The 24,193-nt window shown below is 26.9% G+C and overlaps 2 protein-coding genes across 2 annotated transcripts; one reads left to right on the top strand and one right to left on the bottom strand.

The window, feature by feature from the left end:
• The first annotated feature begins 7,191 nt into the window (after positions 1 to 7,191).
• LOC149513096 (F-actin-capping protein subunit beta-like) lies at positions 7,192 to 7,582 on the top strand. The gene is made up of 2 exons (XM_089749549.1): positions 7,192 to 7,288; positions 7,391 to 7,582. The coding sequence occupies exons 1-2, from the start codon at positions 7,193 to 7,195 to the stop codon at positions 7,541 to 7,543; spliced, it is 249 nt and encodes an 82-aa protein (XP_089605675.1). The 5' UTR covers position 7,192; the 3' UTR covers positions 7,544 to 7,582.
• A 768-nt stretch (positions 7,583 to 8,350) lies between these two features.
• LOC111315167 (co-chaperone protein p23-1-like) lies at positions 8,351 to 22,755 on the bottom strand. The gene is made up of 6 exons (XM_089749330.1): positions 22,538 to 22,755; positions 9,361 to 9,547; positions 9,106 to 9,271; positions 8,965 to 9,002; positions 8,818 to 8,869; positions 8,351 to 8,683 (listed from the first exon to the last, which is right to left on the bottom strand). The coding sequence occupies exons 1-6, from the start codon at positions 22,753 to 22,755 to the stop codon at positions 8,622 to 8,624; spliced, it is 723 nt and encodes a 240-aa protein (XP_089605456.1). The 3' UTR covers positions 8,351 to 8,621.
• Positions 22,756 to 24,193: the final 1,438 nt, after the last annotated feature.

Genomic DNA, 24,193 nt, shown 5'->3' on the forward strand with positions numbered 1-24,193 from the left:
TATGCATATAAGAAAAATATTCATTGTTTTTAACAAAATAAAAAAAATTTATTTAATAAAGGCAAGAAAATGCCTTATTAAATGAAAAGCCCTATTAAATGAAAAGATAAATTTTGAAAAAGAATTATACATACAAAACCCATTTCGATACTGATTATATCAAAATGGTCATGATCTAATCTGAATTTAATTTTAGGAAATCCTCCTAAATTTTCCTAATTTTTTAATATATAAAAAGAAAATATTCATGAAATTTTTCTTTAAGTAAATGATTTACTTCATCTCTTATTGAATTTTTTATTTTATTAAAAAGTTCATTGGGTAAGACTTTGTTAGCTTTTTCATACAAATTTTTTTTTTGAATTTTTAAAAGTGAATAAGAAATGGTTTTTTCTTCTATGAGAAAATCTCAAATATTTGAGATTTTTTTATCTCTTTAAAGTAGTATTCTTTTTCATCAAGTTCAAACATTAGCGGTTTTTTCTAATTTCTTAAAGTTAAACTATTTAAAACAAGATTTTAAAAAGTTTGAAATTTATTAACCTATTTGGTTAATCCTTTCGCAAGCATAGTCATGTTGTTTTTTAAAAGCTGATTTACTACCTTGAAGTTGCGTTTTTCAAACTTTATTTATGAGATTATATAACTTAGGGGGTAATTTTGGGTTATAAAAATCTTTTATTTATGAAAAATTTTGTTCTGGTTTCAACAAATTTTTTATTTTTTGAAGAATTTCAAAATATAATATTGGAGTATATTAGTTTGGATCCTGAGAAAATTGAGATAATCTATAAAGTTCTATTACTTATTGTGATGGAATCTTAGGATTTCTATGTATGGTGGGGGATAAAAGAAATATTCTGGATTAAGATATGGAACTAATGGTTGGTTAAAAAACTAAAATCTTAATCTTTGGTTATGATTAACATGTGTAAGAGAATAACCTTGTTTGGATTGCTTTTTTTTTATTATTATTGTAGTTCATCCACTAATTTATTCTAGAGGTTTTTTTTCTCAATCCATTGAGCCAACTTAAAAAATCAACAAGAAAATTTTAGATCCTTTGATAAATTTAAGAGAAAAATTATATTGGCATAAAAAGTTATACCATCTAATCCTTCTAGGATTAGTTTTTAATTTCTTATTTTTTAAGAAATCTTTAACCGTTTGATTATTAGTTTTAATAATAAAGTTTTCAGATGCTAAGTAAATATGAAATCTAGTTACAACATTTTTTATAGCAAGTAACTCTTTTTTCAAATATAATATATTTTAATTCATTTGGTTTAATTTTCTTGAATTATAACCACAAATTAATTCTCAATTATGTACCTTTGATTTAAGTATATATCCCCAATGTTGGTATGATGCATTTGTTTCAAAAATAAGTAATTCTCCTAGTTTTAGAAGATATACTTTAAGTATAATTTTAAGATCTGATTTAATTTGTTTATTAATATCATAATCATCTTTTGTCCAAGAAAAATGTGTATCCTTTTTTAGTTTTTCTTGTAAAACCTTTTCTTTTTTAGAAATATTTTAATAAATTGTCTTTCATAATTAAAAAAACCTAGAAAACTTTGAAGTTATTTTTTATCTTCCAATTATTTTATAAATTCTTTTATTTTTACTATAATATGATCTTATAAAGTAAGACCATTTAAAGATAAATTTAATCTTAAGAATTCTATATTAGTTTTTTCAAGCTTTATCTTTTTAGGGCTTAATATTATACCATGTTTTATAAATTCTTGAGCTATAAGATTTAGGTGTTTCTTGTGCTGATTTAATGTTTCAGAAAATATAAATATATCATTAATATATACCACATAAAAATCTTTATATTTCCCAAAAAAGGTGTCCATCCATCTTTAAAAAATTTGTGGAGTATTACAAAGTCTAAAGGGCATGACTTTCCACTAATAATGGACTTTTGGTGCACTAAAGGCTGTTAATGGTTTTGACTCTTCAATTAGCATTATTTGTCGAAATTTGGATTTAGAATCAAATTTACTAAAATATTTAGTAAATTTGATTGGTTACCTACTCTAATGAATAGCCATTGAAAAATGTATTATAAATGGGGACGATAACTAAGAATGGAAATGCTCTCTTCCCCCTTCTTTTCTTAGCCATTCTTTTTCTCTTCTAAAATTCCTTGTATATTTTTTTTCTCTTGTAATTAGTATCAAAGCCTTGTAATGAACCTTGTATATCATAGACTATACAAATCAATGTTTAAATATATATTTTTTTTCTATTTGAGATCTCCAGATCATGTTATCATTGTAAGTATTTCTTTATTTTTGTAACTTTTAATTATAAGCTTTATGTTCTAAAATCCATATATTTGTTTATTATCTCTATGCTAGTGTTGTGGCTTTGTTGTGGCCTTTAAAATCTAGCCTTAGAGATTTTTGTAAGGTATATACACGATTTTAGGTACCAAAAACATTGAGCAAGATATTGAAAACTATATTTGTCAAAAAAAATAATCCTATAATCATAGTTTGTGTGTGGATCCTTAATTAAAAAATTATATACCAGTAATCAGTCATAATATTAATAGTTTAGTAAAGTTGATTAATGGTTTATTAATGATACCAATTACTTTCTTTAAAAAATTGTTTAATAAAGTTGATATATTAGAATCTAAAGTAGATAGTTTAAGACAAATTACTTGTTTAGATTTAAACCAAAATTCTAAACAATTATTAACAAATATTAATAAAAAATTAAAATTATTCGAAGTTGATAAAAGTCAAACAAATGACTTTGGACTTTTATATTATGATAATGCTATTTTTATTCTTAATGATAATAAACCATCGTCTTCTCAACCAACTAAGTTTTCTAAAGCAGAAAAATTAGATTTTAAATCCTATAAAAGTCTTATAGAACATTTTAAGTATAAAGTGGAAAAAACTAATGTTCTTAAAGAAATAATCAATTATTTGAATATGATAAAAAAAAACTATATGAAATGCATATAAAACTTTTTAAAAAATTTAATTATCATTATATGCTTAATTATGATACTATAAATGAAAGTAGTTCAAAGGAAAAAGATAAAGAAAAAAAATTTTTAACTACTAATCCAGTAGAAAAAGATGAAACTAGTAATACAGAATCCTCATCTTTTGAAGAAGTAGATGAAGAAATCAATACTAAGTCTACACCTTTGGATCTTGATCAACAAAAAATTGATAAAGGAAAAAGAAAAGTAGAAGAAATTTCTAATCAAGAAATTGATGATAAAAATAGGTTTTAAAATAGGATTGAAGATGATATTTATAAAGATGAAATTAAACAAACAGGAACATCTTTCGGAACTATTATGGAACCTATATCACAATCTAATTTTATAGAATTTTTAAACAAAAGAACTATAGCTGAAGGAGGAACGTATTTAGATCTTTCAAAAATATATATAAATGACTATGGAAAAACCATAGAAGATTGGGCACAATTTATGATTATTGTAATAAACAACTACAAAGACATTTGGTCTAAAGAAAATTTTTTAAATTATTTTTGTGAAACATTTCAAGGAAATGTTTTGCAATTTTTTGCGAAAATGGGAAAACTTCGAAGTAAGAAAAGTTCAAAAAATGAATACTACACCAGATTTGTTAAAAAATTTACAAATCTGTTAAAAAATGAATTTTGTGGTAGAATGGCACCAATTGATCGAAATAGTGAAACTAATTATATATTGACTAAAATAAAATTATGTGATATAAGACATTTAGAAGAATTTTTTTAAAAATATATTCATGAATACTAAAAATTGGATGAATCACATTCAAAATTTTGGAAAGAACAATATTTTCATAAATTATCATCGTCATAAGATGAACTCTACAATCAATAGTATCCCAAATATTTAGAAACTCTGTAATCAATAGTATCCCAAATATTTAGAACTTCACAACCCTACAGTAGAAAATAAAGACTATTTAGATTTTATAAAAAATAGAATTTATTTTGCTTCTAAACAAATCATAGAATATTGCCTTAAAACAAAGGCTTTTAAGCAAGTAAAAAGTAAATTAAGCGATAAACAATGCAAAAAAAATTAGAAAATGAATGAAATTTTGGTTGTAAATCTCAATCTAAAACATATTCAAAGAAATACAAAAAGAAAAGAAGATATAAATTGATCAAATGAAAGCCAAAAAAGCATAAATTTGACAAAAAGAAAAAAAATTGTTAGAACAAAAAATTTTAAAAAGAAATTTAAATGCAAATGTTTCATTTATGATGAAGAAGGTCATATGTTACCTCAATGTCCTAATAAAGGAAAAAGTGCTAAAAAAGTTATTAAAACTTTCGAAGAAAGAGATTTAGAAATTTGTTTTGGATAAGAAGTTTTTGAATAAGAAATTATTTATGAATTAATTTTCGAAATAGATTCTGATCTAATGATGATGAGTATATTTTATGCCTGATACAAGTAGTAATCCTGATAATAATACCCTATCAGAAGTTAATAACCAAATTAATTCTGAAACTAAAGATATACCTGTTGAAAAACAACAAATGACAAAATTAAGTGATGTTGTAGGACAAGATGTTACTATCTCAGATGAATTGTTAGAAAAACTATAATTATTAAAGAAAGATGAAATATATAAACTATCCGTCTTTTCAAAATACAAACCATGGACTATAAGACACAAAAAAATTTAGTGGCAATACCATAGCTACTGATTCTAGTTAAAGATATGTAGATATCCCTTTATTTACCAAAGAAAAAATTAGGAGAATTAAACAAAAATATTTTGGAGTTAGATATATACATTTAGGAATAATTATGATAACTATAAAGAATTTATTCAAAGTTGGCAATGATATGCCAATAATAGCAATATTAGTAGATAAAAGATTTGAATATCCTATTAAAGCATGAATAGGAGGAATACAATCAAATCTAGTATCAGGCGCTGTTTGGTTTAAAGTAAAATCAAATTATTTTATTTCTATTAATGACCCATTAATAAAAAACTGCCTTGGATTAAGAATAATGACAAAAAAGTCAAAAATTAGAAATGTGACTTATGATTTGTCTATAAACTGGATAACTATAAATGAATTCACCAATCATGCTTTTACATTTATTAAAGAAATAGATTCTAATATTATAGAAATATTTGAACTAAGATCTTTTGATTCATAAATCAAACCAAGATTAATGAATCTTAGAGATCTGTCAATACCCACTAGATGGTTATTAAAGGATATTATAGAACCTATTTCTTCCCATAGAAAAATAAAACCTATGAATTTTTTTGCATTAGGAAATAATCTATATTTTAAAAATTATAGAGAAAGTAGTTCTAGTAACAATCTAGTTCTACCACCACGTTCTTTTATACCTTCATTCTCAAATATAGATAATGAAGACAATGAGAATATTGCTAGTGAACAATCATTTGTTTCACATGGGCAATCTTTCTTTCTCAACCTCAATCAATAAGTACAAAAAATATAAATATTCATACTTTTCCAGGAGATACAAATAGTCAAAACGAAGAAAAATCGGTTTACAACTCAGTAAACTTAGTTTTAGTAAATTTGATTGTAAATCTTTTCTAGGAATAAAGTAACCATCAAATATTAGATTTTGGTTAAGCCGTTTATAGTTGATTACCATTTTGGCATTTCTTTTTTTTTGTTAAGTATGATTTATTACCATAAATGCTAGGCTTGAATGTGGACTAGTAATGGGTTCTGTAAGTCTTTTTTGTAAAAATTCATTAATTTGTATGTTGAATTCATCTATATCTTGTTTAGTATAGATCATTGGTTTTACTTTGATTACTTTCTTTGAATTAAGAATTTTTAAACTATAGAATCTAGGACTTTTAGACCATAATTTTAATGGTTTCTCACCAAAATTTTCTTTTAAAATTTTATAACACCAGTATGTTTCACTAATTGATTAAATTTCCATTTTCTTGATTTTTGGTCAGAAATTAGAATCACATATATGTTTATGATTTTTTACTAATGATATTTTTATAAATTCTTTATCTATAGTAGAAATAATATTATTAATATTCAAATAGAAAGGTAAATAATTATATATAAAATTATTTCCTAATAACATGTTATCATGCATAAAAGGAAAGCATAAAATTTTTGGCATTATGAATTTTTTATTCATAAAATAAATAAAATTTTTTTTTGCTTTATATTCTATTATTGTTTCCTTTCCATCAATTCCAATTACTATTATAGGGTGTTTCATTTACTGTCATTTTTCTAAGGGTAAAACATTGCTTACACTGCTATATATAATTGCTCCAGTGTCTATTAAAACATTTAATGAGTATGGTTTATACTGTTTAAATCTAAATTCTGCTTCCACATAGTTGTAATACATATTTGGTTGATTTTTGAAAATGTAATTACTTCATCATTGCTAATTTTATATTAGTTGATTATGGTCAAATTTCGAATATCCTCTCTTTTAATATATCTAAAAGAAATTGAGTTTATTACACATCTTTTGCAGGAATAAACTACCATCAAATATTAGATTTTGGTTACTTTATTCCTAGAAAAGAGGTGTTGCTTTCCACACACCATTTACTAGTAGGATAACAATTGATTTTCACATTTGCTTCTTCTGTATTTGGTATCTTCATGAGCACAGACGATTTGTGTGGGGATAAAGGCAACAGCTGTACCACCAGTTCCACATACCCTACCCACTAGCCAAAACATTTGAAGAGAACAAGGCCTCTGTATTATAAATAAGAGGAGAAAACTACAGGAGGAACTTTAGACAAAAAGTAGTTTGGGCATTGCATTTGTAAAGTTAAATATACCTGGTGCAATTTATCTGGGTCATTAATCTGATATTATTAAAATTTATTTGTATAAATTTAATGCCATAGTAATACAGAGGCAGGAAGAATGTTAAGTTCCTCGTACCATCCCCAATAAGAGGACTTCATATTTAGTTTCTTCTTCCCCCTAAAAATCTGGAGTTTTAAAACTTGATGTCTAATTTAATTTTATACTGTTCCATGATGGTATTGATATGTCATGAACGGAGCATAGATTCTTGTTTAATTAACGTATTTGCAGTTAAGTAAAAAAAATTGTATTTACAGTTGACCATCCTTTGTGTGTTTATGTTAAGGTCTAAATGCCTCTTTTTCACCTTAACCTTTGTCCATGGATGAACATGAACCTCTCAGTTGCTGATGTTCATCTTTGTAACATGGGCAAGATGATAGAAGAAATGGAGGGTAAGCTCAGGAACTCGTTGGATCAGGTATGTTGACTACTTTCTTCATTTTGATTGTCTTTGCATGTTGCATTATCGATAACTTAGTGAATGGCAGTACGAGTGAGAATATATCTATGTAATTTGCAGGTCTATTTTGGAAAAACGAGGGAGATGGTGTGCACTTTACGGCCACCTTATGTTTGGTTGACATATTTCTACTCTGCTCTGCTGTTATTACAGGATTTTCTTGATGAATTTCGCTTAACATTTACATCCCATTGTTTAAGAAAAAAAAATTGAGAGTTTTTCTATTATCTTACCATAGATCTGAAGAAAATGTATGGGATATCTTAATGCTTGAAACAATTTGCCATGACAGGAGAGGAAGTCCATATGTCAAACCCAGTTTTGAACATATATCAATATGGAATTGTGGTGATTGGATTCGCCTATTGGAAAAACATTTTCGTGGAATTCTGATCCTTGATAGCCAGTCTAGCTTTGCCAATGCTCTGAATCAGACTGGTTTTAAACATGATCAAGGAAGATTTTATCAAGATTTGAACTTTGATTACTAGAACTAAAAATCTAATACTCCAGCATCAGACTCTGAAGATTCTATGTTTGGTGATTTTTAGAGATAGTCGATAAGGGTCTGGATCCCAAGTAATTTTCTAACTCATTGCCCTACTTTAAAGTAGAACCCCATTTTGCCTGGGTTGCTATTTATCATTGGGTTATTAGTATCGCAACATTTTGAGTATTACTTTGGCAAAACTCAAAAGCAGAGCAAGGAATGTGCCTGATGAGAGCTGATGTCAATGGGTGTGTCCTCCACTCGGCCCACTTTTCCAACAAATAGAAAGGCAAAAGCTCCTTCCAAACCCAAATTCTCACAATGACAAGTGCTCAATTATGAGAGTGCTCTGCGTCACATCTTTTGCTGCAACAATCCATATGGGTTACATTAAAAATATCTCACTAAAATCTGAAATTTAATTCAATTAATTCATATAATCATCTTAATAGATGATATCTAATAAATTTAAAATTCAAAACCTCCAACCCAAATGTCTCGATCCAAATAAAAAAAATAAATTCCTTCCTAATTCCAGTTCAACATTTACAATATATAAGACCATAAAGAAGTACAGCTCATGTTTTAGACTGCAATACTAGCAAGATATATAATTCCATAAGCTGATGTTTGATAGAGATAATTATAACTCTCGCAATCTACAAATCTCATAATGACTAGAGGTTTCCACTAAAAAGGGGGCCTCAGACAAATAAAAGCATTCATAATATTTGTATGTAAAAACTAAATCTAGATATGACCATGGGCCAAAAACGGTTTTAACCTTTTTTGACTTCAGGTTCAGTCTTTCTTCAAAGGTGGTAGTTCTTCCACATTTTCCTCTTCCGTATCACTGTCATCATCTGCAAGGAGAAAACATTATGATTAGTTAACCTAATAGAGTAATTAGTTCTTTGGAAACATGCTTCCAACTCAAAATCCAGATAGCAACTCGGCACATTCTAACCGATACTGGATGGATTATGATGAAACTTACCGTCCTCACCTTCGGCCGCACAAAAGCCTTCACCACCACCCATGTTCAGCTTCTGTAACACAAAGGAAAAAGAAGCACATGGTTTCAAGTCCCATTTTGATGCACTCAAAAAATCATTAAAAATTAGGTGATGACATTGCCACTCACAGAAAAGTCAAAGTCACCAAAGTTCATATCAAGAGCAATGGCAACAAAAATCCCCATTGAGTCCAACTAATGAAGAAAACCCTTCACCATGAAAATATATCAGTGAAAAACCATATAAGACATTGAGGAAATAAGTCTTACCCGTATTGTCTTGATCCTCCTCACCTTCATCAACCCATCGGTCCCAATCAACTTTCCAAAACACAGGAGGTTTCCCCTCCTGTTTCAGCAATCTGCTCCACCACTTGTTCTCAGCCTTTTTCACGAGGTAACAGATATTTCTCTTGCCAACACTAGCCTTACTTTCCTGCAAGCATCACAATGACTAATATTACTTTATAGGCAGTATGTGTTAAAGATTAATCAAAAGAATTGAGATTTTACCAGTGGACATACATCAACAACAATTTGGTCATGCAGAGCCATGTCAACTTCATAGGGAATCTTGTCCACTCCAATGGTGTCAGGGAAGAAAAATTTTCCTACAGGCTCCTGTTTAAGCTTCACATCCTGTGCATCAGGAAGCTCAAAAGTTATGAAGACTACATCTGACATCTGGGCCCATTTCACCGTAGGATGCCAGCTGCAATAGAAAATGTCCAAATGTAAACTTAGAAACAAGTTGAAAATATAAACGCTCTAATCAATCTTTTAAAGAACATTTATTTTGTACTCAAAAATATTAACCCAATCTAAGAAGCAAATCTTAAAAGCCTGATATATTGCTTCATAATCCAGAACACCTCAACATCAATGTTCCGACATGAAGTATTACCAGCCAAACAACATAACTGACTAAAGACTACTGGAATAGATAAGTTACTTCCAACTCAAATATTTACAGAAATATTATGTAGAAAAAGATGTCCTGATTGGCCTGGCTTAAACATGAAAATCTACATTACAGATGTTTGATAAAAATTGATAATTTAAGAGACAAATGGCCTGAAACAACATCAAGATGGGGTCATGATCTGACAGAGAAAAAAAACTGTCCATTTTAGCAACATAAAAAATTCTAGAGATGTGACAGATCTACACATGCTTACACGATTTAAACATGTTCAAACCTCATAAATTTCGGAAAGGATAGCATAAAGAAAATATGCAAACTATATCAATATCAATATGCAAGTTTCTTTATTGAAATGATAATGTTGTCAAACTTTAACAAGTTGTTTAGATTATTTAAGTAAAACTGTTTAGATTATTCGAGTAAAAATCTCTTTAAAGAATCAGAACAGGTGAGCAACACAGGTGAACATAAATGTCATATCCTTGTATGAAAAAGCACTAAATTGGAAGAGGGGATGAAAGTTATTTATACTTCCAACAAACAATCACGGATTCACGGTCATCCCAATAACTCACTCATTCAGCAGATAGAATACATTTCACAATCCATCATTCCAGAACCCTAAAGACTCCAAAACAAGGAACATCTGATCTGACATCAACATTCTCCAACCAAGAGGCCACAACTATGCTTTAACCCAACAATTTTTCAACTTTGAACAACACAAAAATCTCATAAATAGTTATATGAGAATGAGAGTATCAATTTACTATTTCAGCCATATCTAACAAAAGGGTTTCTTATTTTCAAAAAGTTTTAGTCTTTTATTCGCAAGTTGCAGCATTAAATAGCAATTAACCAAAAGCAACTCCTTGGGTAGTTACCCAAAGAGAAACCCTTCAAAATCATACTTTTATTTACCCTTCAAACCAAAACCTCCATATTTTCAAAATTATAAATTTTATTGATTTATAAATCAATGTATAAAAAAATATAATATATTAAATAAATAGTTTTATTTAAATTATGAATTTTTTTTACAATTGTGAGTTTTTTTTTTTAAAGTATAAGTAAATTAACTGTTAAATAATATATATTTTTTTATCAAAATAAGAAAAATTAACTATATAATTAAAAGAATAAAGTTTGAAACTTTAAGATTAGAAGTTAGGATGTTTTTTTAACCTTATAAATAAAGTGATTTCAATTTGACTTTTGTGTTAAAAAAATTACATGATAGAGAAAAAAAATCTAAGATAAAATTAAATGTGAAGAATTATATGGAAAAGTGGAATTGTAATCAATTAAAAAGCATAGAAAATTATGTTTGATTCTTGATTGGAGACCTTTAATTTTATTTGAAAAATTAAAAGGTTAATTTCTTTTATTAAATTTATATTTTGTGATTTAACTTTATGACAATTTTTTTAAATTTAAAAATTTGTAGATAATAATTTATTGATAAATAAATAGATAAATAATAATATGATTTTAATATATCCTAATTTCAATGAATAAAACTAAATTATAAAATTACATAAAATTAAATAAAATTAATGATTTTAGTTCGAGGGGGCCATTTAATTTTATCATAACATAAATGTTAGAACTTAAAATTTTTGGAGGGCCAAGGCCCCCTCAATCCAGTACTACCGTTCATCCCAACTTTGCTTTGTCATTTACACATTTTTTCTCTACTTTTCTTATCGACTTTTTGAAACTGATTAACAGAGAAAAACATTTTAGATATTATGTGGCCTACACGGCCATTATCTAATTTTAAAAAATATTTTTATTTATTTATGGTTTAATAACTTAAGAAAATAAGTTAAGCTAATTATTATAATTTAATAAATATTGAATTTATTAAACTTGATAATTAAAACAAAGGTTTTGTTTAACTAATGTAAACAAAACTTTTGCTTAATAAAAGTTATTAAACTAAAAGAGTTTTAATTATAATGAATAAGAATTTTGTTTTATGAAACAAATGCAATGTAAACAAAAGAAAATTTTATTTATAATTTATACATTAATAGAACGTATGAATTGAATGCAATTAACGAATGAAAAAAATCGCTTCACTCTATAATTCGATCCATCAAGAATGTGTGTTAAGTCAAAGGATCAAAAGAGAGAAAAACAAAATTATAAAACATTATTTCTAAAAAAAAATAATTATGGATCAAGGTATGATTTTTCTTCAATTAGGAAATTATGAAAATCATTTTGTTCTAAGATTTTGAGCATTAAGACTATACAAAATTAAGATTTAGTTTGCATAATAAAAGAAAATCTAGCATGTTGAATTAGAGCCTTTAGTTTAAGAATTTGTGATTTTTCTTTAAAAAAAATTTACTTTATATATTTTTTTCTTTTATGATTTATTTTCACATTGTTATTCATTGGTAATTTGTTTCATATTTTGTTGAAAATTTAGAATTTCAAAATTTCTTACAAGTTAATAATGGTACTGTAGTATTCAATTATAATGTATCTAAAAGCAAATAGCAACTTATATCCTTACATAAATTAAATATGGTAATAGACCATATTTATTAAATGAATAACATAATGAATATATATTTATTAGATTAATGAATATATATATATATATATATATATTAAAAGATGTATAAAACGTTAAAAAAAAAGTAATAAAGGTGCATAATAAATGTAAGACAAAATAAATGAAACTTAATAGTCATTAAATTGTAAGTAATATAATTAAATATTTTGAATTTTAACAATAATTATGAAAGCCATTAATGTAAATGAATCTTTGATTATTTATGCCTATCTACCTGTCATAATATATATATATATATATATATATTTATATTTATATGTTGCATTTTACTATATATGTGTGATACAACAATTATGTGAAATTTATGTATAATAGTTTTTTGGTATTTTATTTACTAAGATAGTAATACCATCTACATATTATGTTTAGATTATCATTATGTCTATTATTATTAAAATAATTATTATGATCATTTATTTTGAGATATATAGTATGTATAATTAATTAGGCACCAAAGTGGCCAAATTGAAAATATTTTATAGATGTCAAATTAAATAAAAAAAATTCAATTACTCATGATTATGTGATGCTATAAATGAGATGATATGATGATACATATATATTTATTGAGTAAATTGAAGTTTAGTGATTATAAAACATTTAAGGATCGCCCAAAGGTAGATTGGTTAATTTTACAATCATAAACATGATCACGGTTTATTAATATAATTTATTAAATATTTTTGCATATCCAATGATAGCAAGTCTGTTTAACTGAAGTATATATAATTGTCAATTATGTAAAACCAAAATTAAGCATCAATTATGTTTATTGTTGTACATTTTTGGATCACTCAAAAGGAAAGTTCAATGTACATTTAATGTTTATATGAATGTTATTTGAATTTGTATTATGTATTTAAGTTACAACTCAAAACATTAATGTATGAGCATTCTATCTATTTTGCAGTATCTATTCTTGTTTCTTTTCATTCGTAAACTTTGTCTATTATAAAGTTCAATGGACTTAATTTTTCTGAATGGTGTGAACAAGTCCAGTGTCATCTAGATATTTTAGATCTTGATTTGGTACTCTTGACTGATAGGCCTGCTACTATTACTTATTCTAACAGTACTGAACAAAAGTCCTTTCATAATGCTTGAAAAAGATCAAATAGACTAAGTTTAATGTTCATGCAAATGACAATAACAAACAACATTATGTCAATGGTTCCTAAAACTAATAATGCTAAAGAATTTTTAAAGTTTGTGAATAATATATCTCAATCTAACTCTGCTAATAAGTCACTTGCTAGGACATTAATGGGTACATTAACTACCATGAAATTTGATGGTTCTCGTACCACGCATGAGCATGTCACTAAAATGTCAAACATAGCAATAAGATTAAGATCCATAGGAATGGAAGTGAGTGAAAGTTTTATTTTACAATTTGTTATAAATTTCTTGCCACTATAAAAGATAATTGAAAGTTTTATCCATAGGAATGGTCCATTCCAAATAAATTACAATACTGTAAAGGATAATGAAATGTGATTGAACTACAAAGTATACTTATTCAAGAGGAAACAAGGCTTAGGAAGTAAGGAATTCAGTCAAGTAATCTCATGGGCCAACCATGAGCTAAAAAGAAACCTGTAAAGAAAAATGGAAAGGACTATAAAGGACCATTAGAGATTAATGCGTCATTTGCCTAAATCCACAAGAAGGAACAAAAAAAAGATAAATATTATTTCTGCAAAATGTCTAGACTATCAGAAAAATTATCTAAAATATAAAGAAAAGGGATTTCTTACAACCAAAACTGTAAATTCAAATGAAAATTTTATTTTTATGGAAAATCGAGTCAAAGCTATAGTTGAAGCTATTGAAACTTACTGTTTAATTTTAAACACTAGATACAATTTCTTTATGTTTCTTTCATTTCTCAAAATCTAGTTTCTTTGTCTAAACTTGATACGTCTGGATATTCCTTTAAGTTTGAAAATTGATGTTTCAATTTATTTAAACATAATCATTTTATTGGTTTTAGTATTCTATGTGATTGTTTATACAAATTAAATATTGATAACCTTTTTGTTGAGACCTTGTTGACCTTACATCATAATATTGGTACTAAACATGGTTTAATGAATGAAAATTTAGTTTACTTATGGCATAAATGTTTGGGTCATATATCCAAAGAAAGAATACAAATATTGATAAAGAATGAAATACTTCCTCATTTGGATTTCACTGATCTTAGTATTTATGTAGATTGTATTAAGGGAAAATACACAAAACACACAATTAAGAAAGCAATTACAAAAAGCACATAGCTCTTTTAGTGGAGACCTTTTGATGTTTCATTTTTTAGTAGAGAAAAGTATTTTATCACCTCTATTGACGATTTTTCATGTTATAGATTGCATGAAAAATCTTAATCAATAAATGCCTTAGTGGTATTTATTAATAAGGTTGAAAGACAATTAGACAACAAGGTAAAAATTGTCAAATCTGACAGAGGGGGTGAAAATTATAGAATGTATGATGAAAATGAATAATGTCCTGGTCCATTTGCTAAATTCCTTCAAAAGTATGGCATATGTGCTTAATACACAATGCCAGGTACACCGTAACAAAAAGATGTTGTAGAAAAACATAGTCGTACCTTAATGACATGGTTAGAAGCATGTTAAGCAATTTTTCTTTACCCTTATCTTTATGGATGTATGTTTTTAAAAATCATCATGTATTTGTTAAACAAGGTTCCTAGTAAGGTACTTCTAAAGACTTCTTTCAAATTATGGATAGGAAAGAAAACCAATTTAAGGCACGTAAATGTTTGGGGCTACTTGATAGAAGTAAAAATTTATAATCCATATGAAAAGAAACTAGATTCAAGAATAATCAGTGGATTTTTCATTGGTTATTGGTTATTTAGAAAATTTTAAAATTTATAAATTTTACTATCCTAACCATAGTACAAGAATTATTGAAACTAGAAATGCTAGGTTCATTGAAAATGGTGAAACAAATGGGAGTGTGAAACCATGCAAAGTGAAACTTCAAGAAGTTAGGATACAAATCCCTTTACCTATAACTTCTTAAATAATTGTTGAACAATTTAACAATTTACAAGAACAACAAATAAATGATAAAACACACCATAATGAAATTGTTTCCCATGAACCTACAATTGATGAACCATATAAGGTAGCATTAAAAAAGTCTCAAAGGCAAAAGAGATCTACTATTTTTGATGAATATGTGTTTTATCTAAAAGAGTCAGAATTTGACATAAGGATTGATGAAGATTTAGTTTCATTTTCACAAGTCATAGAAAGTATTAATTCTATTGAATGGTTAGATGCCATGATAAAGAGCTAGAATCAATGGATCACAATAATGTTTAGGATATTGTTAAATTGTTTGAAAGTTGTAAAAGAGTTGGGTGTAATGGTTCTTCAAGACCAAACATGACTCAAATGGCAATATTGAGCGATACAAAGTTAGACTTGTTGCCAAAGGTTTTACTAAAAAAAAATGGCATTGACTATAAAAAGACATTTTCTTCGATTTCTAAAAAAGACTTATTTAAAATTATTATGGCAATAGTGGCTCATTATGACTTAAAACTACATCAAATAGATATAAAAACAACTTTTTTTAATAGGAATTTAGAGAAAGAAGTTTAAATAGACCAATTCGAGGGTTTTTTAGTTAAAGAAAATGAACACATAGTGTGTAAACTTAAGAAGTCAATATATGGACTTAAACAAACTTCCCAACAATAGTATCTTAAGTTCAATAATACTATCACTTTCTTTAGATTTAAGAAAAATATTATTGATCAGTGTATATATCTAAAGGTCGGTAGGAGTAAGTTTATATTTTTGATTCTGTATGTTAATGATATTTTGCTTGCTACAAATGATATTAGCTTATTACATGAAACCAAGAAATTTCTCTCTAAGAATTTTGAAATGAAATATATGGGTGAGGCATCTTATGTAATTGGAATTGAAATATTTTGTGATATATCATAAGAATTGTTAAAATTGTTTAAGAAAACATATATTAATAGAATTCTAAAGAGATTTAAAATGAAAAAAAAGCTCTATAAATGTTATTCTAATTAAAAAAAGAGATTAATTAAGCCTTATGCAATGCCCAAAAAGTGAATTGGAATGCAAACAAATAGGACAAATTCTTTATGCATCTATCGTTGGCAGCTTGATGTATGTCCAAACTTGTATCAGACTAGACATTAGTTTTAGTGTCAGAATACTAAGTAGGTATCAAAGTAATCCAAGATTAGATCATTGGATTGTAAAGAAAATATTTAGATACTTGCAAGGAATGAAAGATTATGACTTACTTATAAGAGGTCCAACCATCTTGAAGTGATAAGATATTCAGATTCAGATTTTGCTTTGTATGTGGTTAATAGAAAATCCACATTTGGCTACTTATTTCTTTTAACCAATGGAGCAATCTCATGAAAAAATGTGAAGCAATCCATCATTGCTGCATTCACTAGGGAAGTTAAATTTATGGCATGCTTTGAGGCTACTGTTCATGATTTATAGTTACAAAATTTTACTTTAGAACTTGAAAGTGTCGATAGTATTGCTAAGCCATTGAAAATTTATTGTGATAATATAGTAGCAATCTTTTTTTCTAAAAAATAACAAGTATTTGAAAGGTACTAAATACATGATATTGAAATATTTTACTGTTAAAGAAGAAGTCCAAAAGCAAAAAGTATCAATTAAATACATTAACACCAATCTTACGGGTGTGGATCTGTTAACAAAAGGTTTGCCACCAAAGATATTTAATGAACATATCGAAAGAATGGGTATTATTGAAAATCATTATTGACATTATGGTAAATTTTTATTTTCTTTATGAATTTGACTATCCAAGCTCTTTTAAGTACTGTTTCTGACATATTAATACATCATGTTCCATTATGTTAGTATATATACATGATTGAATTATATGAATATGAACATGATTTATCTTTAACAAAGACATTATTGAACATTATAGCATCTCTTATTAAAGGTCTTGATAAGTATATATATAATAATATGATACATAAAAGGAATTATGGCAAGTTAAAGACATACAACCGCTATAATCTTTTAGTTTTTGCTCAATGATGATTTATGATTTAAAAAATAACTTAGCTATTATGTTTTATTATTAAACCATAAAATTGAACAATTCCACGTAGGCCAAGTGGAAGAATGTTAGATATTATATGGCTTATATGGCCATTTTCTAACTTTAAAAAATATCTTTATTTATTTATGATTTAATAACTTAAAAAAATAAGTTAAGTTAATTATTATAATTTAATAAGTATTGAATTTATTAAACTTGATAATTAAAACAAAGGTTTTGTTTAATTAATATAAACAAAACTTTTGTTTAATAAACGTTATTAAACTAAAAGATTTTTAATTATAATGAATGATAGTTTTATTTCATGAAACAATGAATGCAATGTAAACAAAAGAAAATTTTGTTTATAATTCATATGTTGATAACACATATGAATTGAATGCAATTAATGAATGAAAGAAATCGTTTCACTTTCTCAGCTTATAAATTGATGCATTCTATCTATAAAAAATGTGCGTTAAGTCAAAGCGTTAAGAAAGAGAAAAACAAAATTATAAAACACCATTTCTAAAAAAATTAATTATGGATTAAGGTATGATTTCTCTTCAATTAAGAAATTATGAAAATCATCATGTTCAAAGACCTTAAGCATTAAGACCATGCAAAATTAAAATTCAATTTGCATAATAAAAGAAAATTTAACGAAATATCCTCACATCAACCTCTCTCACAAAAATAAAATCATTTGAAAAAGAAATAAAGCAAAATAGTAAAATTTGAAGCCTTTCAAACCCTCTCTTTGTATAAAAAAAATTATATAAAAATAGAGAAAACCTAAAAAAAAAAAAAAGCAGTTATAGCTTTAAAAACAAAAACAAAAAAGTAAACAGTCAATAGTGCCAATGAAATTTCATGTTTAACTTTTTTTTTCTTTCATTTTCCTCTGTTTTCTAAGAACCCAAACAAACTAAAGAAAAACTGTATAATGAAAAATACGAATGAAAACTAAAAAAAAAGAGTGGATTAAAAAGATAAAAAGAAAAACCTCATATATGGTGATTCTTAGTGTACTTCATTAGTTTGCTTCACTTAAAGAATATAAAGTCATGTTTAGTATACATAATTATGATAAGATATGATAAAATGATATTATGAATAAGATTAAATTAATAATATCATCATATCTTACGTTTAATGTGTGCAAAGATTAAGATCGGATAATTTATTTATTTGTCAAAATTATCCTTCTTCAAAGTTTATATAATTTAAATTATTGATATAATTTTTAAAAGTATAATAGGACATATAAGTTTAATCTCATAAATTAAAAATAATCCTCTACACTTTAAGAAAATTGAATCATCCTATACTAAGAGGATGATAATCCTTCTTATAATCCTATTCCTTTTAATTAGATATAAACTAAGCATAATACAGAATGATTATCATACTATCATATCCATCATCCTATGCACCAAACATGACCTAAATTTGTATGTATTGTAGACTGCAAAAAGCATAAAGAGGTTTCAATTTTTTTTATGCGTAAATTACATATATATATGTATATACACTCTAGTTAAACACGATTTGAATTTGTCCCATAAGGTTTAAAATGTAACACATAACCACACTGATATGTTTATGCATGTCATTCTAGTTACTATTCATTAACACTATTAACGTCTAAGTCATATAAACCCCCAAGCTTTTTCCCCTATCCTTTTTATTTGTTTTGCTATTTTTCATATTCAAACTTTTGAAAGAAAAATTAGTGGGAAAGCATGAATTCTTCACAATCTTTAGCAAGTGGAGGATCAAATGTTAGAAAATATGTTATTGTGATGTGGAATCACCTATAAAAACATTTGGAACAAGAAACAACTTAGTGTGAAAATTTTATAAGTGTGGTAAATTTGAGGTAAGATGTACTTCATTTAATCTTAAAATAGCTTTTAGGATTTAAAAATAATATATATAATCTTATATTTCTTGTTAGGAAACTTAAAAATGTGATTTCTTCCAGTGAGTGGATAAATTATCATGTGATTTCTATAAAAAAATAAAAAGTTAAATTGGAAAAAACAATCAAGAAAATAGAATATGAGATTTCCATGTCAAATTCAAAGAAGCAAGAATTATTTAAAAAATTAGTTTTATGTTCAGTAAAAAAAAAAATGAGTTCGCAAGAAAAATTAGTTAAAGTAAAAAAAGAGAGCTGAAATTGAAGAAAGAACTTGCTGGAACTTATATTAAAGGAAAAAAAATGGTGTTTTTAATTTGTTTAAGTGTTCTTGTTTTGTTTATAGTAATTTTATATGATCATTTTTGCCTAAGAAATTGTAGAAACTAATTTCTGGAATTAAAGAATTGATTTTCCAATATTGATGTTAGTAGGAATGAGTTAATGCTTTAGTTGTACCACGTGCTTGTAGAAATGATCCAATGAACTATGTGGTTAATATATATATATATATATTTTATATTCTAATTGTGTTATTTGATTTGTTACACAAACACTAAAACTGTAAAAAGTGAATTTCCATTAATTACCACATTTGCAAACACCCAATAACTACATTTGCAAACAACCATATTTCTATTATCAATATTATGTTTGATTAAGAAACATAAGAAAGAACATAAAGGCAAAAAATTCATATTGATATTAAAAACGAGTTTTACTTTAACTGAGCAACATTGTACATTATGAAACCTGTAAAAATATTGGCTATAAATAAAAAAAGACTATACTTTAAACTGGTTTATCCACATTCACCCAAAAAGAACTATACCATAACTATTGGTTTATAAACATCCATTCAAAAAGAACTATACCCTAAACTAATTCTTAACTTTCAACTAACAAGAATTATACATCAATATACATCATCATAATAACATGTAAGAATTATTCCCAGATTACACCCAAACTCCTTAGCTACTAGTTGTTTGGCTACCAGCTTTTTGGTTAATAGTTTCTTAATTTGTGCCAGTAGTGTGATTGTCAACTGATTGCCTACCAGATGCATGGTTACCACCAACAATAGTCCTACCCCTTCATCTAATTAAAGTAACTTTTTACCTAAAAGTTTATCTTCCTTTGGTAACATATCTAGCAACTTTTCCCATTGAATTTGTGCCAAAATCTGAAGTTATAACAATAACAAGAACTTATGCATCAACACTTTCAATACCCCTTCTTCCCGTGCCAACATTGGCATTAGTTCTTTCTTTTGTACCAACATTAGAAATAGTTTTTTCTCTTAAACTAAATGTACTAGCATTTTTTCTTTTACCAGTATCAAAAAGAAGTTTTTTGGATCTACCTTTGCCTTTATTAGTCATACCAATAGCCCTTCCTCTTAAACTTATCGCTGAAAAAGATACAAAATTTTGAGTAACCTATCAAATAACCATATAAAGGTTAAAAAATATCACACTAAGAACAATCTAAACCAATCTAATACAATTCGATACAAAAATCCAAAATTAAACATCTTTATAGAATGCTTCTATAATTGCTATCCTCAATGCTTGTTATTTATACAAAGTTAATATTCTAGAAGTTTACCTGATAACGATTACTTAAACATCATAAAATTACCTCATTCATTCAAAAATAATAAAATAAATAGAAATAGCAAAAACAGCCTTAACTTTACAACTGTAAACAGCATTTTGTTCTAAAACACTTAAGATAAACAAAAACAGTAAAAACAACCTTAACTAAACAACAAAAGATTCACCTAAGTCATATTACATATATGTGTGTATATCATAATAAATCTAAAATTATTACCTAAGTATGGGTCCTTAACCTCTTCAACTTATCCTTACTAGCCATGGAGTCTATCCTACCACTAATACTTTGCAACATCTTATATTGTGTCCTTTTTTACCATAATTTTCACAGTTAGTGGTTTATTCCTCTTAGACAATTTGTAAAGATTTTGTGGTTTATCAAATGCTCTCTTTCTTAATTTTCTTGGTTTACCTAGTAGTTTATAAATGATTAGAAGAGTTAAAAGATGGTTATTTGTAACCTATTTATGTTGTCTTGGAATAGGGTTAGTAATGCTATTATAGTCTTTATGTAGGTCTCTTTAGTATGGCAAGAATGAACATAACTTCTAGTTTCTTTCTGTTCTTGAAAATAACTGAAACAACATGCTTACAAGAGATTTCAGTCAAATCTTAATACTTGTTAGTACAACTTTGTTCAGCCAAGTTCACAACATGCTAGTTGTACCACATTCAAATTCATGCTTCAACCTACCAGTTGAAACTAAAAATTGAATGAGTCATTTTTTATCCTTTCAAGTTTGTCTTGAATATTTGGACAAATAGGGCTTTTGTATGACTCCATTCCAACCCTTTTAGCATGAAACCTTTTTATCAATCTTTTTTTAATCCATTTTAACATGCTCAGTATAAGTAAATACCTAGCTTGTAATATGTAAGTATTAAATGACTCACTCTTGTGCTACAATGAGACCTTGCCCTCTTAGATGGGTTTAATTTATTTACCCAAGCTGTCATAACATATAGATCCATGGACCTATCGCTAGACATAGATGAAAGAGAGTCGCTACAAATATTTTTTGTTTAGGTGTGATTAGCCACCTGATTGATGTTAGTTGGTAAAATAGAGGTTAGATTCGAAAGTCGATTACAGTTGGGGAATGTTGTAGCACCCTCGCAGTGCTTATCCAAGGATGGTACCAATTTTGATTTCAAATTATCCAAGCCTTGAATTATTACTTTTATTACATAAAGAAAACAGTAAAACCTTCAAAAAAAATTTATTTTTTATTATTATTTTTTTATTTTGAAAACCTTTTTTATGAAGATTTTTTTAAAAGATTTATTTATTTATTATTATTATTATTATTTTTTAAATCTAACAAGAACGAAATAAATAATAAAAAAGGTATAAAAAAGAATTACCAATTCTAGACTAAAACCTAAAGCAAACGGAATCCAAAGCATATATGGGTCAAGTGAATATGAAGACTTTGGCCCAATTAATGATCCATGATTGAAGGCAAAATGGGCTGACTCATCATTACCACTTGTAACTTTTCTAATGATCTCTCCAGCAAAGTCACTTGGAATATTGTGATTTTTGGTTCCGATTCCTTTCCTGCAAAAACATCATTGCCGTCCTTCCCACCAAACTGAAATTTTGGCCACAACATGGGCCACGGCTATCACTATCCTCTATAGTTGCTCGCCCTTTTTTGTGTTTGTCATCTCCTTGCAATTTCCAACCAAGACTGAAAAAAACTAAAAGGCCCAAAACATAGTTGTCGGATCTTCCTTTCATTCTCGTAAACCACCGTATGGAAATCAAGACCACTGACTGAACCACCAGTTAAAGTCAGAACGACCAAGGATCCAATCCTCTCTTTATTTTCTGCATTTTTGTCTCTGTTTAGTCTTGATGGATTTGTTTTCTAATTGAAGCTTTTGCAGGTTTTAGGTCTAGGGGTCACGGAGTTCGTCTGAAGCTTTTCTGGTGTGGATTCCCTTTTTTAGGCCCTTCCCCTTGATTCTTTTCATTCCTTACTCTTTATTGCCGGCTGTAGATGCTTGATTCTTTGCATGAATTAATGCCAAACAAATCTATAACTGAATCACCAAGAATCACGCTCCAACGGATCCGTGATTGAATCACCAATAATCACGTTCCAAATGGAATCACCATTTTCCCTATTTTTTCTATTTTAAACCTTTTTTGATTTTTTGATTCTTTTAAATAATAATAATAATAATAATAATGATGATGATATTAGTAATAATACTAATAAACTATGTACAATATCATAATAATAATAATAATAATAATAATAATAATAATAATAATATTAATAATAATACTAATAAATTATGTACAATATAATAATAATAATAATAATAATAATAATAATAATAATAATAACATCTAATTGAACTTCAGTGGGTTTGGTTGGGCTTAAATCATAATGGGCCTAGTTGGGTTGGATCAAAATGAGCCCAATCAGGTCTAAACTAGAATGAATCCAATTGGGTTCAGACCAAAATGGGTTCAATTGAGCCTGAACAAAAATAAGTGTACACAAGCATTGGTTAGCCTATTTTGTCAAGTTTTTTAAGATACAACAAGGCTTTTTCTCATTCTTTAACTAACCTAACTCTTGTTGCTTTCCATAAAGCTTGTTTATACTTTTCCCCTTTAAACTATCCTTTGAAATTTATGTACAAGTGCTTCAAATAGAATCTAAACTAGATACCAAGATATGCTTCTTAAAATTTTTGCTCTAATCCCTACCAAATAAAAAGAAAACAAAATAATATTAATAAAAATCAAAACATAAAAGATATTAGATAAACAAAGAAACAAAAAGAAATTTCATACTTTTTGTTGATCAAACATGAATTATAATCCTAGTTCATTAAAATTGCCAAGTTCTTCATGTAACAGATTAAGAAACTAAGACTAAGATTTTTTATTCTCTTATTCAACTACTGCATAACAAAGTAGGAAAAAGTTTCATTCCTATCTCAAGCAATAGTATTTAGTAATTATCTTCCAAAATAACATTTTAAGTGACATCCATCTAGTCCTATTAGCCTTCTATATCCATTAATGAAACCCTTCTTTTATGCATGAAAATAGTGAGATTCCAATTTCATCAATGCAGAACTTCATGGATTTGTTTATCGAATCATGTCACAATAATCCCATAATTTGGCATACTACAACTTAATATTCCTTTCTATCA

The sequence above is a fragment of the Durio zibethinus genome, chromosome 20 (genome assembly GCF_047325235.1).
Source record: "Durio zibethinus cultivar Kanyao isolate XHJ-2024 chromosome 20, ASM4732523v1, whole genome shotgun sequence".
Lineage (NCBI taxonomy): Eukaryota > Viridiplantae > Streptophyta > Magnoliopsida > Malvales > Malvaceae > Durio > Durio zibethinus.